General features: G+C 52.8%; 1 protein-coding gene across 10 annotated transcripts in view; it reads right to left on the bottom strand.

Moving 5' to 3' along the window:
• STK32B (serine/threonine kinase 32B) overlaps nt 1-18595 on the bottom strand; it is a 394515-nt gene that overhangs the window by 263886 nt on the left and 112034 nt on the right. For all 10 annotated transcript variants that reach the window (XM_045474577.1, XM_045474578.1, XM_045474576.1 and 7 more), the window contains one exon: nt 4321-4472. In XM_045474577.1, coding sequence (XP_045330533.1) covers nt 4321-4472 — 152 coding nt within the window. The remainder of the gene's footprint in view (nt 1-4320; nt 4473-18595) is intronic.

Below are 18595 nucleotides of genomic sequence, written 5' to 3'. Positions count from 1 at the left end.
GTCCAGGGACCCACCCTAATGACCTCATGTCACCTAATAACCACCTGAAGGCTGTCTCCACATACGGTCACACTGGGGGACAGGGCATCAGTGCACGGGCTGGGGGACAGGGGGACACGGTTCAGTCCATTGCAGCCTCGAAGCCTGCAAGAGGCAGGGCCGCTCCAAGAACCCAGGAGGTCAGACCCGGAGCCCGGGTGCCGAAACGCGGCCCCCCGTCTCTCTCCTCCCCACGTCTTGAGGCCTCCCACTCACACACCTCCCGCACCCTCCTCCCCAGTGTCCCCTTTCCCCTTTGCCCTGCCCCAGAGAGCAGAACAGCATCGCTTCAGGACCCCGGACAGCACCCTGGATCATCCCAGGCTCGGGAGCACATGGCCTTCTTCATTCCTCGGAGGCAAAACTGCCATGCAAAGAATCCGTGCCCAGCCCTCACCTCACCAGGTCGGGAACACGCCAGCAAGTGAGAAGGGGGCACAGTGAGGATTTCCGAGGCTGCAATAAATGCACCCTCCTCGTAAACGAGATGAAAAGCTGACCTGTAATCGATACAAAGCGGCGGCATCCTCAGGACCCCGACGAGCAACTCCACACGGCGCTCCCTTCCAGCGGGGGCCAGAGAGCCAGCCAAACAGAGGCCCCGGCCCGAGGGTGTCGGGCAGGGGGCCGGGGCCTTCTCACAGCCGCTGTGGGGTCTGGGCTGACACCAGACACCCCGGGGCTCCGTCCTGTCTCCTCCACTTACTGGCGGTATGAGTCAGTGACCCCACCTGTATGATGGGGACGACAGTGTTAGGATGATAGTCGGAAACCAAAGAGGCCGTTCGGAGGACTGCGAAAGTTAAGGAAATCCTCAAGACATGCTCGTGGTCATTCCCCGGCAGGAGCTGAAAACCTCAGGACACGGCGGGACGGTCTTGAGTTTGAACTGCAATTCGATGGATTCCGGGAGGTAGTGAGCTGCTTTGAGCCCTGCTCTCCCTCTCTGACAAAGGGAGCCCACAGCCCTCACCTTGCAGGACGTTAGGACGACGGCAGCCTGCTGACAGGAAGCACAGGTGGCAGGCCCTGTACGCAGCAGGCACGGTCTCTACCACTCCCCGGAGCCAGGCGCCAGTCTCCCTCCGCAGGTCTCCGTAGCTCCTCCCTCGTCCTCCCTTCCCAGACGTACCCACCCCCTCCCCCCACCCCACTGCTTCAGGAATGGGCACAGGACCTGAGCCAGGTCAATCCCACCATGACCTCGGCCCTCTGCTGGGCGGTTCCACTGACAGAAGTCGGGGCAACCCGTGGGCAGCACGAGCCGGGGGAAAGCAAGACGTAGAGGCCACAGGCAGTGGGAATTCTAGACTTCCCAGCTCTACAACCCAAGTGATTCTGTCGCGCGCAGGGGCAAGGTTAAGTTTCTGCATAAATCTTGAGCCATTCGGAACTCCGTCCTGCCCAACGGACTGGTGGGCATGGCACTCCTTTTCACTCGGAGCTTGAAGGGGCACTGCCCACCCATCATCCTTCTACTATCACGTATTCCCATACGCGCGCACGTACTCTCTTACTGTCAGCGGTATTTCCATGCACGGAAAGCACGCCTTCGCTGCGCTGGCTCAGTGGATTCTCCAGACAGTCCTAGCAGTAAGCCAGGGCATTTATTATCGCCATTAATGGGACATAGCTCAAGACGTGACTCCGAAGTCCAGCAGCCATTCACTGCCTCTTGCTCCCAATGGAAATGCAACACCGCCAACGCCCAGCAACTGCACAGAGCTCCCTCTCTTACCCTGTGCATTCACGTAATCGTGGGGGTGTGACATTTACCCGGGACTCGGAGCACATAAACACAGCATGGAAAGGTGGTGCCCTCCGAGGGGCTGAACCTAACGGGTATCGCACGTCCAGGTGTCCATCCGACCCCTGCGGTCCCCTGTGAGGAGTCCCCTGGAAAGGCTTCAGCTCAGACCTACCCATCTAAGCATCATTCCCACTGGAAACAGCCCTAAATCGCCCCTGTGCCAGGACACAGGCTAGACGTCTCACGGAACATGTCTATGGTGGAATGTTATGCAACGTTATGTAACTACTAAAAATCACTTACAAAGAATTCACAATAATAAGCAGATCACGCCCCTACCGGACTATTAACTTGATAAAGCAGAACACAAAATTGTCATGCATTCAGTCTTTTTTTTTTTTTAATGTTTATTCATGTTTGAGAGACGGACAGACACTGAGCGTGAGCAGGGGAGGGGTAGAGAGAGGGGGGGACACAGAATCCGAAGCAGGCTCCAGGCTCTGAGCTGTCAGCACAGAGCCCGATGTGGGGCTCAAACTCACCAACTGCAAGATCATGACCTGAGCCGAAGTCGGACGCTCAACTGACTAAGCTACCCAGGCACCCTGTCATGCATTCATTCTTATGCCAATAACATATATGGTCATATCGATACGAGAAAAGAAATACAAAGAGAATTACACACACCAAAATGTAATCTAGGGGAGGTGGGATTCTGAATCGCTGTTGCCTTCATATGGATTTTATTTTGTGTGTTTTGCAATAAATGTATGTTGCTTTTCTGATTAGAAATTTACTCTTTAGGGGCGCCTGGGTGGCTCAGTCGGTTAAGCGTCCGGCTTCGGCTCAGGTCATGATCTCACAGTTTGTGAGTTCGAGCCCCACGTCGGGCTCTGTGCGGACAGCTCAGAGCCCGGAGCCTGCTTCAGGGTCTGTGTCTCCCTCTCTCCCTGCCCCTTCCCCGCTCGTGCTCTGTCTTTCTCAAAAATAAAAATAAACATTAAACAAAATTAGAAATTTCCTTTTGAAAAATTTCCTTCTAGAGTGACTGCAACACGAGGGGGTTCACTGGTTGTTTCCAAATGACTGAAGTGTCTGGATCCCTCCCTGGAGACTTGGACTTGTTACTCAGGCTCTAGAGTGTACCACACAGGTAGGCTTGTCCCCATATGTGCGGCATTGGCCTGCATGGTTTTCTCAAGCAGGACAGCTGATGTCCCCTTGTTCCATCACCCTTGTTCGGAGGGCTCTGCGCGTGAGACACAATGGACATAATGGGTGATACCGGAGGAGGAAGACGAGCTAGACTCGACTTCCCCATCGGGGGTCACTTAGGATGTCCAATGGAGGTGCAGAAGGTGTTTCCTAGAACAGCCTGTTCTGTCCCTTCAACAAAATCCCGCTCAGGGAACCTTGAGCAAATGCCTCCAACACGTCTGCAACCGTGTGAGACTCTCAGAGACGAAGAACCAAGAGATGGCACCCCCTCCTTCAGGGAGCAAGCTATTCCTTGGAAAGCAGACAAGGAAGCCAGCGATTTGGATCCGGGCTCACTGCGGGAAAGGCTGTGCCGGGGGGTCGAGCACAGAGCAGGTGGAGACGGTGAGGGGCACTGAGCTGGCCCGTGGGTTAGGGAAGGCTCCCGCCCCGAGTGACCTCTAAGCAGGATGAAAGTAATGTGCAGGATTTGGTTAGAGGCAGACGGGGGTGAGATGCACGTGGAAATTTCAGGCAGAGGAGATACCACTGCAAAGACACAGGGGCAGGAAACCACGAGCAGGCAGCATTTCTAGGATGCCAATTTAAAGCAGAGACAGTAGCCAGGGAGGGGATGGAGAGAAAGTTCTAGAACATGGATAATGGCAGGCCTTGGGCGCCATATTCGGAACCTGGAGTTCAGCACATCCACACTGGGCAACCCTCCTGAGGCTTTTTTGCCATCAACACTATGGGAGCTATTTTTTTAGAGTTCAATTCCCCTCTATTTGGGCTTCTCTTACAACATTCTACGTGTTTTCTTGGAAATACAAAAACCTTCCCTTCGAAATCTATTTTCAACTCTGATTCATCACATAAGAGAACAGAATTAAAATTAGAGTGAGCAGGTGCTAGGGTGCCTGGATGGCTCAGTCAGTTAAGCGTCCGACTGACCCCTGGTCTCGGCTCGGGTCATGGTCTCACGCTTCGTGAGTTCAAGCCCCACCTCGGGCTCCGAGCTGAGAGCACAGAGCCTGCTTGGAATCTCTCTCTCCTCTCTTTGTCTCTCTGCCCCTCCCCTGCTGACGCTCTCTCTGTCTCTCAAAATAAATAAACTTAAAAATACATATTAAGAACGGCAAGCAGATTCTTCCAGATTTCACGAGAGCATGCACCCCACAAGACAGCCATCGGAGCACGCGCTCCGCAAAATACCCCGGAGAATATCCGAGCGCAGAAAGCGTCCTCGCTATGCCTCCACCAGGCAGAAGCTTCCCCCGAGCACGTGGCTCCACAGTGAGGCTGGCACAGGAGCCCCGCGTGCGATCACTCACCACAGGTTGACCAGGAAAGGGTGGTCCAGGCCCCGCATGATCTGCAGTTCCCGGAAGACGTTCCGCACTTCATCCCTCTCGATGCATTTCTGCTTGTTCATGTACTTCATCGCGTACATTTTCTTTGTGTCCCGCTTCTGCACGATGCATACCTGAGCAACGGCCAACGGGGAGAACATTCAGACCAACGTTTACCAAAATGGAAGGAAAAAAAAAAAAAAAAAAAGTCAGCCCCTCCCCACACTCCTCCCTCTGGGCTTGAGTCTCTGTTCCGGAAACTTGCTGGCGGAGCAGGGCTGGCCAGGCCACGACCTCTCCTCTCCGCACCTGTAAGACGAGACCCGGACCAGAAGCACCTGTTGAGCAGGTACTTAGACCGAGCGAGGGTTGTGTGTTGGCAAAGGAGCTGCAGATACAGCCTCAAGGAGCGCCCTCAAGGAGCGCACAGACCGGGAGGACAACAGACAAACGCACCAATGCCTGCAGCCCCCAGAACCGCGGTGTCACTGCCCACCCGCACCCCCGGGCCCTCCCCGCCTCCGTGCGCGCCTCCGCCGGCCAGCCCTGCTTTTCTGGGCTCAAGGATGCTCTCCTCCAGCAGTGCCCGCTTTGCTGCCCAGGCAGCAGACTGGTGGCACCGGACAGTCAAGTCCTGCAGGAGCAGCATCCCTGCCCCAGGCCCCTTGACCGTCCCGTGGGGGAAGGCTGAGGCTCCCGGAGTCGGAGGGAGAGCTGGCCCACGGGGCACCTGGCTCGATGGAACGTCCTTTACGGGCAGTTTGCTGCCTTTCCTCCCCTGACTCACCTCCCAACCCACCTGCCCCGTGCTGCTGTCACCTCTCCGGTGCCCCGGACTCAAGAGCCTCAGAGGCTGCTCCTGGCGACCCCCAATCTAAGGTGCGTGGGCACTGGGGGAGCGACGGTGGAGCGTGACACAGTGATGGCAGCTCCCGCATGCCGAGCGCTGGACTGCAGGCCGGACGCTGGGCAAACGCTCTCCCTGGTAATCTGCTCGAGGGCCTCTCCAGTAAAGCCTCCAACTTCCCTCGAGCGGGATGGAGTGCCCCGAGGGCACTGATGAGGACACCCAGCGTCCAGCGAGCCCCTAAGTGTCAGGACGGACAGCCAAAGCCAGACAGTCTGACTCTGGAGTGACCCCTTACCGGGGGGAGCGGGGGGCTAGTGGGAGAACAGGCCATCAGGGAGGGCTCCCTGGAGGAGTTAGTGCCAGAGGGCGAGCACCAACAGATGGAACGATGGAAAAGGAAGAGGCTTATAGGGTAACGGAGGGGTATACAGGAGGACCCGAATTTGGGGGGATACTATTCAACCCAGTGCAGGTAGCTCCCATGATGATCCTCATTTGTCAGATAAAGGAAGGCTTGTTGACCTCCTCGCGGCTGCAACTCAAACCCAGACTCCACCTCCCCAGCCGGCACTCCTCACCAGCATGCCTCCTCCCCGAGGACAGGGCACTCGAGACAGAAGGCCTGGGCGCCCGGCTCAGGAGCCCGGGGGTTTCTCCGGCACGCCACGTTGCTGGAAAGCAGACTCCTTTCAGCTCTGCCATGCCGCGAATCTGTCTGAGCAGACACAAGACAGTGGGGAAAGCCTGGACTCCAACTCAGGCTTCGGTTCTGCCTCTCTGAGCCCCGGTCTCGGCCTCCGTACGAACTGAGTTCGCCAAGCCCACCCTGGGCCACCGGAGGAGGGAAACCACACGCAACTAAATGAGACCCAGGAAGGAGGAGTGCCCGGCATATCAGACGGCGATGAATGTCCCGAATCTTAATGTCTCAAATAGCACATTTCACGCACCCTCCACCAGGATGATCTCCAGGCACTAAAGTCAGTGGCGTGAGGTTGAAGGCCCACGGAAGCTCCTTTCCGGTGAACTTGAAACTCTAAAACACGAGGAGGCAAGGGTGTGCCGTGCAAAAGCACCACAGGGCCCCCCCGGCTTTGCGGGCATCCTAGCAGAGAACTTCCAGAACCCTGGACACAAGTCCCCGAGGCCCACACGTGCAGGCAGACACGCAGCGGACAGCGGTTCTCATCACTTACTCCTCCGGTGACGTCCCCCAAGAGACATTCGGCAGGCACTGCTGGGAGCCCCCAAGTCCAGCCGTGTGCATCGGCTGAGGAAGCTTAGGCTGTGGTTAGCTCGAGTCCGTGCAAGGGCCCGGTTCCGTGGCCAGGCAGATAAAGACCTCCGTGACCCTCCTCAGTTACAGAGGGCAAAGGTGCCAAGAGAGGGCCGTCACCTCCTGGGCAGGGGAAGCATGGCTCTCACCACTGCTCCGAGACAGGGACAGGGGAGGGACTGGAGAAGGCTCTTCCAAGGGCAGTTAGAGCCCCAGCCTTCAAAGAGACCCGGGGCTCTGAACGGAGCTTGCAACTGTGACTTTCCAGAACAAGACAGAGAAGGGTGGCCGGCACAGGAGGCTGGGGACAGCTTGGAAGTTCGGTTTCGCAAGCAAACGAAGGGGGGGTCAAGGGAGGAGGCCCTGTCGGCTCAACGTTGATGAATTCTCGAGCATGGCTGTGCCTTGACTCCCTCCTAGGTAAACTGAGGACTTGGCTCTACTTTCTAAGACCTCATAGAAGCAGTCTATGTGCGCTCAGGAGGCTGGACTCAGGACCAGGAGAGCTGGGCTCTGCTCGTAGCCCTCTTTGCTGACCACGAGTGGGACCACCCACCTATCTCTGGCCTCACCTCCTCCTTGGCCAAGCCAGGCTGATCACAACAACGGAATCGCCCCGACCCGGACATCGAGGCTGAAACGAGAGACGTAAGGCAAGGCTCAGGCACCGGGTAGAGATGAACATCTGCTGGGAAGTCACAGACACGCAGAAAGTCTGGGCTCTGGGGCTTATATTCCAGCTCTTTGCCGTGTGACCATGGGTAAGTCGCCCACCCTCCCTGAGCCTCAGTCTGCTCATCAGTAAAATGGGACCTCCAGGACCTGCTGTGAGGACACGGGAGGGGATGTGTCTGAAGGGCGCACGGCACAGGTGCTGAACGAGAGTAGCGTTCTTTACTTCTTTACGGCATTGTAACAAATAACGCTCCTGGGACAGAGACACTCCACAAATGGCAGCTGTTATTATGACCACCAGGCCTTCACCAAAACCACCAGAGGGGATTCACCCGAAGGAAGGGCAGGGGTGCCGGTGGGAGGTCCGGGCAGGTTGAGGCAACATTTCCTCCTCCGGCTGTGGTGGCCGAGCGGAGCCCTTCCCGCGGCAGAGCCAAGGAAGTGGGGACACATGGGGACAGCCCCCAGGCTTTCTCTCAGGCAGGTGAGGAGACACAGGGGATGGAATCCACAAGACCGAAGAGGAAGGGAAGAACCAGCTCACTTACCGGTTGAGCAGCTATTCTGGACAAGAGATGTCCACACCAAGAGACTGTGTCCTCACCTCCAGGGCCTGGGAATGGGACCTTATGTGGCTAAAGGAGTCTTTGCAGAGATAATTAATCTCCTTGGATCGGGATGGGCTCTGCATCCGACTGGTGTCTTTACAGTAAGAGAAGGGAAGGGAGAAGGCACAGAGGAGAGAGTGATGGGACCGTGCGGGCAGAGCTCGGGGAGGTGACATGTGAACAAGCCAAGGGACACACAGGTTTGCTGACTCCCCCCTAGGAGAGAGGCACGTGATGAGCCCTTGAGCCCTCGAACAGCGAGATCCACTTTTGTTGTAAGCTACCCAGCCCGTGGTTCTTTGTTATGGCAACCAGAGGACACGAAACGGTCTGTACATGTCCCTCACGGCCATCCACCTGTGGCTGAGCGACTCAGCCAAGCACCCCTGTGATCCTCACTCTCCCGCCCGTGGGCATCAGGACTGACTGCACCAGGTCTCCAGGCAGCTCCCCAAGGAGCCCAGCAGAGCGTGTGGTCCACGCAGGCGCCCAGTAACCGTGGGCTGGTGGGTGACGGACAGACTGATGCCTGGAATCCAACCCTGAGCCCTGGAGAAAGAGGAGGGGCCGAGGGCACTCAGCTCCCCAAGTCTGTGCTTCCCAGCACCCCACATTCCAGCCCAACCCCGAGGCTGCGTCCTCTCTACATGAGTCCCTGTGACCAGAGCGATTCCTGCTACTCAGAGTTTAACGCGTGACATTTCAGACAGGAAAATTTCACTGTAACAGCTTCCTAACCGGTCGGTCCCACCTCTGCTCTGATCTCTGCAGACGTCCTTCTGCCTAGTGGAGGCTTCTGAAAAATGGGACTCGAAGCCCTTCAAGGGCTTTCTTTCGCCTTCGGGAAATTTTCAAGGTCTGTATCTTGGCATTCCTAGCCCTCCCTGCCTCTGTGACCCCTGACATGTGACACACACAAATACACACACCACCCAACCGTCTCAAACCCTTTAGAATTTCTTCGAAGAATGCCTCCACCCCGGCTGCCACCTTCTTATCCTTCTTGCCTCCTCCCCTACCGTCTCCCCTGCTAGCTCTGCCCATTCATTGCTTTCTTTAGGGAGCTTCCTTCTGTCCTTACAGACTGTATTTAGCACTCTCCCCAATGGGCTCCTGAGGTCCCTATTTTTATCAGGCTACTTGACATGCTGGTTTATAAATCCTGTGCTGCTGCTTCATATACTGGATTAGGAATCACATGTGGCTCCACACCCTGGATTACGAACCCTGTGCTGAGTCCTACATGGGATTATGAATCCTGTGGTCCTTCGTACAGGAGAGATAGAGAAAGAGACAGAGACAGAGATAGAGATAGAGATACAGATAGAGACAGAGACAGAGATAGGGATGGAGATAGAGATAGGGATAGAGATACCTATGTGTATTTATTCTTGAGAGAGAGAGAGACAGAATGCCAGTGGAGGGAGTGCGGGGGAAGGTGCAGAGAGAGGGAGCCACAGAACCCGAAGCAGGCTCCAGGCTCTGAGCTATCAGCACAGAGCCCGACGCGGGGCTCAAACCCACGAAATGTGGGATCATGACCTGAGCCGAAGTCGGAAGCTTAACTGAACCACCCGGGCACCCTGGAAACTCCTTTTCTTAATGTTTATTTAGTTTTGAGTGAGAGAGAGAGAGAGAGAGAGAGATGGGTGGAGACAGAGGGAGACACAGAATCCGAAGCAGGCTCCAGGCTCCGAACTGTCAGCACAGAGCCCCACGTGGGGATCGATCTCATAGACTGTGAGATCATGACCTGAGCTGAAGTCAGACACTTAACCCAATGAGCTGCCCAGGTGCCCCCATACAGGGGATTATAAATCCGTATTCACTGTCTGATAGTCAGAACCCAGGCATCATGAAGGCAGGGGCCACGCTGCCCGGTTCCCTATCCAACCCTAAATTCTCAGGGGCTCAGACATGTGAACTTGTCATCTTGGCCCTCTACTCCCAGCAGGAGCATATTGTATTCCCTCTGCTTAGAATCCTCTCCTGCAAGCCAAGCCCTCCATCGCCTCAGTCCCTGCAGGCATCACCACCTCCTGATCCGAAGGCCTCCCTGGCCCTGACCTCCAGGCCGGAGTTAGAGTCCACAAGGGAGCTGGATTTCATTTACAACTGTGTCCACCCTGCCCCATGTGGCCGCAAGCAGGTTGGCATTCTTGTGCCACTGCATTTGCAGCGTAAGACAAGGGGCTTCTGTTCCTCCCAGCTCCAAATCCCATGGCAACCACGTGATGGGGGGGGGGGGCGGGAATCTATTGAATCCGACGCAGCATTTCAGCCTCATGAGCTCATGGCACGTGCTCCAGAGGAGAGGTGGGCGCTCCTTCTCTCCACCATGTGACTGCCAGGGTCCAAGAACCTCCAACTTCAAAACAGAAGAGGTAGGTCCCCAGGGGCACCAGTGCTCCTTCTCAGGGCGGCGCAGAACCCTTTCCAGGAGAAATGACAGCTGATGAGGCAGAGAGTGAGCAATCTGGCCAAAGCCACCCAAGCTGCCAAAAGGCAAGCACCCAATTAACATTCCTCATTATTCTAATTTGATTAGGAACTGATGTTATCACTGTGAATCACAATTTATCGAGACAAATAAACACATGCAGGCTAGACTGGATTTCAGGGGACTTGCTGGAAGAAAGGCGCATGTCAGGCAGACCATCTCCATCCGGGGGTGGAGGGGGCCGATGCGTACTGGAAACCTCCACAGCCCCGGCTTGGGGGTCCCCAGCCCGACTTCCCATCCAGAGTGCTGGCGACGTGGGTTCTGCAGCAAACCCAGAGGTCTGGGAGGGTCCTGGGATTTTGTGGTTTTTAAAAAGCTCCCCCGGAAAGTCTGAGGTACAGGCTGGTGGAGAATCCCCTTGCTGGACTCCAGGAAAGTCCCTGTCTGGCTGCATCGTCAGTGACCTTGGTGGTCAGCAACTCTAACCTCTACCTTACAGCTCAGGCAAGCCAGCCTCTGGGGTTCAGGTGACTCCAGAATCAGAGATCCGAGCCGAGCTGGGAACTCTGAGCTGTGCGGGTACAAAGGTTGGCACTGCCCTTCCGTGAGCCACCCTGAAGCCGCCCCCCCCCCACCTCAGTCCCCCGCCAGACTCCGCTAATCTCTATGTGCCCACCCACCCCCAGCTAAACTGCGCTTAGTAAACGCCGTGGAGTGAATAAATTGCTATACGGTGCATTAAAGCACACTGGCTATGCTCGCAGAAGCAACACTCTGGGAAACAACCAATTTGGGGAAACGCAAGAAAAAAAAATCAGGATGAAATACATTCACTAAAGACAGTGATCATGCTGGATTCCATTGTTTAGACACCCTACGTGACAAGAAGACGATCTTTGGCAGACAATGATGGCGAACGACACAATACGCATCCTCCCCCTTCTTCCTCTATGATAGGACAACAATTTTCTTCAAGGAGGCAGTGTGATCCATAAACACTCACAGCCAGTGGATGCCATAGTTCTGGCCAATTAGATATTATTAGTCTGCTGGAGGCTTCTAGGATGTCTTGCTTTGGGGATAACAGGAAAGAGCTACAGACGGTCCCAATTTCTTGTCCTTCACCACTTTTCTTGTCCTTCCTACCTTGAACACCTATGTAATGTCTGGGGCTGTAGCAGCCCTTTGTGACCATGAGGCCAAGGGCATCTCAGAGATGCCAACCCTGTTATCATGGGGTCACCTACCTTCAGATTTCTTGTTATGTGAGAAAAAAACACACACAAAAACAGCACCTTCTTTGTTTAAACCACCGGAAGGCAGATTTTCTGTTTCTTGCTGCTGAGAACATTCCCATCTAATATACAAACGATGTGGACACTTTTCACAGCACAGGAGGCTCATGTGGCGTCTCACCAATGGTGGCCTCACTGGAGTCACCAAAAGTTGGCCTCAAGAAAAATACTCATCTGGATGAATAACAGTTATTAAATGCTTGCCATGGGCCTGGTACCATGCCAACTATGAAGATGTGGCACCCTCCACAAACTCGAGGTTAAACGGGACCAGCAGACAACATTCAACAACAACAGCCAAAGTCACTCACCATTAGCCACTGGGCCCTCCGTGGCCCGGCCCCACCTTCTCTCCAAGCACGTCTGTGACTCTACTCCCCGCCCGGCCTCCCTGCCCTTCCTGGATGGGCCACACCCTTCCCCTGCAGATCCCAGTCTTGGGCCCTCACCTCCCCCAGGCTCTGCTCACGACTCATTTTTATCAGGCAGGCATCCCAGACCTCTCTCTGTGACAGAGCAGACCCCTCCTCAGTCCCCATTTCCTCTACCACCTGCCCGGCTCCTGTCGCTGAACGAGCATCTTGGTTTATTGGTTTCTCCACGGTCAGTCCCCACTCCTGTGTCATAAACCCCAGGATAAGGGGGACTTTTGTCTCTTCCGTTCACGGCTCTGTCTTCAGTGGCCAGACGCTGCCCAGCACACGGCAGGCTCCTGGTTGATATGGGTGGCCCGCTGAAGCACTAAATGGGTAGATAATGACTATTTAGGAAAAGGCAGTGATGCGGGGGAGGTTATGAGGCAAAAAGACCCAGAAGAGGGGTCCTCACCAGGTTATGGGACTGGGGAAAGGCATTCTGGAAGAGGCTGTGTCTCAGCCATCAAGGGCTGGCTTCATGAGAATGGAAGATAGTGAGGGAGAGAGGAGGAACGGTATCACCACAACCCCTCTGGGGGTGTAAGGAAACCGCATGTGTCACGGCGCACGTTAGCATATGACAGCAACTTCCTCAATTTGCCTGTCTGCAAAATGGGGACAGGAGTGTACTTATCTTACGGAGTGGTTATGAAGGCTGCATGGTAATCGCTTTCTACATTATTTACTAATATCGTGATGAGGATCGTCATTCATATGTGTTCTGAGGGTAAAAGCAGAGAATGCCGGGAGGATGGGCAGAAGTGGTCCAAGAAAGGCCTCGGGAACAATTTCACAATTGTTATGATGGGGAACTTTGTGTGTCAGCAGGGCCGGGCCACGGTGCCCAGGTATGTGGTCAAACATTATTCTGGATCCTCCGGTGAAGGTGCTACTGAAGGTAAAACTCAAAAGTGGATCCCGGGGATACAATTGCGACCAACTGAATGAGGGACAGAACAAGCAAGTCACGTGGAAAACCTGGGTTTGGGGAGGAGGGGAGCCTTTCTGACAGCAGGCGGAGGAGGCTTTGCAGGTAATTCCAAGAGCGGATCCTGTGTTTTGTAAATAAATCAATGTCACTGCTTATGTGTTTGCTGATCCCCTCCTCCCCCGCCACGAGTGACAGGGGAGACCACAGTGTCAGGAAATGCCAAAAAAAGTCACGGAAACAAGTGCCCCAGGACACCCTTTACTGCTGGAAACGTGGCCTCTCGGGTGAAGCAAGTTTGGAACCACTCCACGGACGAAGAAGGCCGGAAAATGCTCGTCCAGAGGACAGAATGAGACATCCTTATGGGAAGAGGTCAGCAAATGCAAGATAGCTGGGAAGTGTGTCTGATGGGCCAGTAATGGATCATTTGCTCTGGTCGATGCTTGAAAGCCATTCACGAGTGAGCCTGCATTTCCTGCGATATTCAGCTCTTAATAAAGCGATCCCCAGGAGCCGGCAAATTCCTCCAACGTATGCTTCAAGCCAAACACGACCTAATTAATATGAAATGACTAAATATTTCATTAAAAAGAAACGGATTCCATCTTTTATAAAAGATGTCGGCACAAACAATAAAGGCTTCTAGTAAAAGCATCGTGTTTAAGAATTCTAAAAATCACTCTTACATAAGAGGGACAGCTCACGGGTGCAGGAAGTCAGGCAGCTTGCCCAGAATCACCTGCTTAAGCCAGAATTCCAACTCAGCTCTGTCAGACCCTGGAGTCGTATCTCTCTAACCCCCTTGTGCTGTAAATTAACTTGTGCGTTTTCCTAAAGACAGCAACCATATACTCCGAGTCCTCATGGAGGCAGCCACAGTGCTGGCTGGGCATCTTACACACATCTGCTGTTACCTGCCCCACTGCCCGCTGTCCCTGCCACAGGGCCTTTGCATTCTGCTGTCCCTTTTGTCTACGACGTTCTTTCCCCCAGATCTTCACATGGTCTGTTCTCCTCTCGGCAGGTCTTGGCTTAAATGTCTCCTTCTCAGAGCACCCTTCCCTGTTGTCCTCTCCTCCCAGGAAAGCAGTCTCACCCCCCGCCCCCGCCCCCGCCCCGGGTTGCTGCACTGTGCATTTTCCGCAGAACAATTATCGTCACCACCTCACCGTGTTCGTTTCATGTTTGCGTGTTAGTCTTTGTCCAGCTTGTTCAGCGAACCATCACAAACAACTGGAACAATGCCAGGACAGAGCAGTTACCATAGACATTTACCGTTGGATTCCTGCTGTGTATGCTACCATTATATTGGAGGCCCAGCAACCTTAAAAGATTTAAAAAAAAAAAAAAAAATCTTAAACACTAAAAAAACAAAACAAAACAAACAAAAAAAACCTAAGTCAAATGTTTCTACACGTTCAAGTTTACACATAGAAAATCTCATCTGTTGGGGCGCCTGGGTGGCTCAGTCGGTTAAGCGTCCGACTTCAGCCAGGTCACGATCTCGCGGTCCATGAGTTTGAGCCCCGCGTCAGGCTCTGGGCTGATGGCTCGGAGCCCGGAGCCTGCTTCCGAATCTGTGTCTCCCTCTCTCTCTGCCCCTCCCCCGTTCATGCTCTGTCTCTCTCTGTCTCAAAAATAAATAAACGTTAAAAAAAAAAAAAGAAAAGAAAATCTCATCTGTTTAATTCCTGCATGGATTTATTGCAGTCTGGTCACTAAAGGGGTTAGTCTGGTAACAAGCGGATATATATTTTTTTACACCACGAATGTACACGTAGATGAAAGTGTGGAATGTGGAAGGAGACAACTAATAACGTGCTTGGGTATGGAAAGGATCACTGTTGCACAGTAAGGCAGAGCAGAGTCTGGAATCATCACGGGCCTCTCCTGCCCAGTCTTCTCCAGAACCTTCCTTTGAGGGACACAGAGAGCTATTATCATATAACTCGGTGCCACTGCCTGCCATTTTGTGCGCAGACTGCCTCTGGCTATTCCGTGAATTTTAATCAACTCCTGTTTATTTTGCTTCAACCCTGAGTTTCTTCCAGCCGAGGGCCCAATGGCCAACCCGAGAAAGACACTTTTGAAGCAAAGTTCTCAGAAGGGTCTGCCAAAGGTTCCTCTTCCTTCCTTGAAAACAATTAAGCCCCACTGCTTCGAAGGGAACTCAGAGCGGAACACTTCACCCTCTCTCTCTCGAGACGCTTCTGGATGCTCTCTGCTGCTGCAGAAGAGAGCCTGTGCTCGCTCCACCATTGAGGCGTCAGGGGAGCATGCAGAGGGCAGGGAGCGAGGCTGCAGGGGACCCGAGGTAGCCGGAGGGCCACACGTGAGATGCAGATCTGCAGCCGGGGGGACAGAGACACATCCGAGGACCCCAACCCAGAGACAAGCAGATAAACAGTCAGCCAACCTCATCGGTCGTCTGGCTAACTGCCAAGTTCCTCATTCACTTATATGTATTCATGCGTATGTGTGTATCATATACACAACATATAGGTATAGATATATACACCTACGTGTATAGGCATATACACAATGCTTGGTGGGTGTGAGTATATGTTTATGGATATATGTGGGTATATATGTGTATACACTGCTTGAGGCGTATACGTGTATAGTATACCCATACATACAGATGCGTATGTATATACATATATACATACTGCTATATGTTGTACATTTTAATACTACATATAGTATTAAAATTATATGTTATATATTTTTATATGTCCTATATATGATGTCTAAAAGATATAACTATAATATATAAAATTATATATAATGATAAATATATATTAATTATATTAAACATATTAGTATATATAATATTAAATATTATAGTATATATATATCAGTATACATATACGGTATTAAAACGTACAACATAGAGCAGTATATATATACATGTATAGTATATACATACACACATACGTATATGTATATACATATATATCTATACATGTCGAGAAGTATATATTACTGCTTAGAGGGTATATATCTGTATATGTGTGTATATATTCACATACTTTATGTCTGTGTGTATGTACATATACTGTGTGTATATATAAGCATATGTATCTACAGATGTGTGTATATGTGTCTGTATATGTACCTGTGTGTATATATACTGCTTCCTGGGTGTGTGTGTATATCTATCCATGTCCATACATGTGTGTGCATATATATACCGCATGTGTATATATGCATATGTATTTATAGATGTGTATATACGCACTTATACGTGCACATGTGTTTATATATGCTGCTTACTGGTATCTGTATATATATATATATTATATATATTATATATAATATATATATATCTGTATAATATATATACGTATAATATATATATGTATAATATATATGTAATACATATATCTGTATAATATATATTATATATATATACACATACACGCATGTACATTTATGTGTGTGCATATATACACTGCTCAGTGCCTGTGCATACGTATCCATACACACTGTTTAGTGGGTGTGCATAGTATGCCTATGCATTAGGCATGCATGTGTATACATGAACATATGTATGTGTATATATACTATTTAGAAGGTGCTGGGGGACACAAGAGTGAACTGAGGAAAACGCTGCTGCCCTCACAGAGCTTATGTTCTCGTGCATGAGACCAATAACCAAGAGGACACATGAATAAATACACAATGGAGTCCTGGGTAGCAACAGGTGCTCGGAAGCAAAGGGACTGGAACAGGCAAAGGATATGGGACACAGGGAAAGGTTATGGAAAACTCAGGGGCGGGTGGTCAAGTACGGTGGGTGCTCAGGGGAGACCCCAAGGGAGGACACACTTGGGCAGAGACCTGTATGGTATAAGTGAGGTTTGCAGAGACCCGTGGAGCGCAATCAGGCCGAGGGGACGGCAAGCGTACAGACGCTGAGTTAGAGTTAAGCTCAGCAAGCTCCGGAGACAAGACGAAGGGAAGAAGGGCCGAGTGGAATGAGCAGAGAAGATGGAAGGGGTAGACAGGGGTGTCAGAAAAACAGGCATGAGCCAGACTGTGGGGCCTTGCGGGCTGGCGTGGAAAGACCGGTTGTGCATTCTGAGCGGAAGGGCAGCTGCTGGACGTTTGGAGCAGTGACCACGGGATCGGGTTCATGCTTCGCACCCTGCCAGTTGCCACGTGGACAGGCTCTCTCTTCTCTCTCTCATCCGTTCACTAGGCAGCATTTATCAGGCCCTTACCGCTTGCCGAGCACTGGGCCAGGTGCTGACAGCTTCGGGGCCATGAATACCACCAGCCCCAACTTCTCAGGAATCTCAGTCTGATGGTGAAGGCAGATGTGGTGTGCGATGACCAGGCACAGCTAGGAAAACCAGGTCTTCTCCCCGACATGTCCCTCCAGGTGGCTGCCCAAACCTTCCAGAACCCACCAGGTCACACAGGAAAATTCCAGGCATGCTGGCTTCAAGAAGACACAAAAGGCATTTGAAAATGCCAACCACGTGCCAGGCACGGTGCTGGGGCTGCACGGTCTCTGTCACTTATTTTCACATGAAACCTTTAAGAACGCTCTGGACATCCTGGGGCAAACAGAGGTTTGCAGAAGCTATGTGATGGGTCCAAGTTCACATGGCCAGAAGTAGCAAGGCCCAGACTTCTCCACCTCGCTCACTCCTTCTTCTACGCTCTGCTGCTTCCAAAACAAAACATCATTGCTGCCGGACAGCGATGGGGACTCCCCTCTCGACCGCCATGGATTCCTGCTGGTGTGCATGTGAGGCAAGCAGGTTTCAATCCAACTTCAGTGTTGGGGAGGGAGGTGTGGAAACAAGACAGGCTGTGCGTCGCTGTGGTATCCTCTCCAGGCTTCCGATTCATCCCATATGTAAAGGGGAGAGACAATAATGCCCAGCGCACTTGGCCTTTGGGGGAACAGGATGATAGCAGGTGTCCGGTTCCCAGGACAATGACTCCAAGTTTCTGACCAGCCTGGACTCTGCAGGTGGCAAACGCTGGGAACCCAACATGATCTCAAGTAAGCGAAACAGGATGCCAGCCTTGGTAGCTGGTCGGGACAGTGGAGAGTCCAGAAGATGGCGCCTGTCCGTGTCCCCTCTCATTTGCCTTCACACCCTCCAGGCTGCTCACTGTGAGCATCTATGACTCTTCCGGGGGTAGGGGGAAGGGGGGGGGGGCTTCTGCTCTGAATGGGACAAGCCAGAAGTGCAGGCGGCATCATGCTTCTCGGAGCTGCCCTCCACCAAGGAAGAAGGAGGAACTGTGCATAAAAAAAACATTACCTTCCCTAGTTCAGCTGCCCCCAGGGCACACTCTGTGTTGTCTCCCGGTGGTCCCCTGGGGAGGTGAGTACAGGTGCCGCAGCAGTTAAGTGGCTTCATCCCGCACTCATCCACGGCTGCCCTTCTTTCCGTGTCTCACTCCCCTTCTCCTATAGGTCTTTTTCAGGGTTCACCTCCCGATAACCTGCTTGCACTTCAATATCAGCTACTGGAAGGACTCAAGCTCAGACGGTCGCCAGCAGGGCCACCGAGGGCAAGGAAAGCAAGGAGCCTAGAGTACCAAGTATGGGACGCAAGTACCCACCTGCACTTGCAGGGCCCTGGGGGCAATGCCTCCTTGAACGTTGTACCCAGGGGCCTCGCTTGCTCACCCTAGTCTGGACCCTACCCAAGGAGGACCCTCTCTTCTCCACCCACCTCTTGTATCCGTTTCATTGTCCGCAGGCCTCATTCTTTCCTTCTGCAGATAGATTTTTGC

The sequence above is a fragment of the Leopardus geoffroyi genome, chromosome B1, assembly GCF_018350155.1.
Source record: "Leopardus geoffroyi isolate Oge1 chromosome B1, O.geoffroyi_Oge1_pat1.0, whole genome shotgun sequence".
Taxonomy (NCBI): Eukaryota; Metazoa; Chordata; class Mammalia; order Carnivora; family Felidae; genus Leopardus; species Leopardus geoffroyi.
This window is presented reverse-complemented; position numbering and strand designations above follow the sequence as displayed.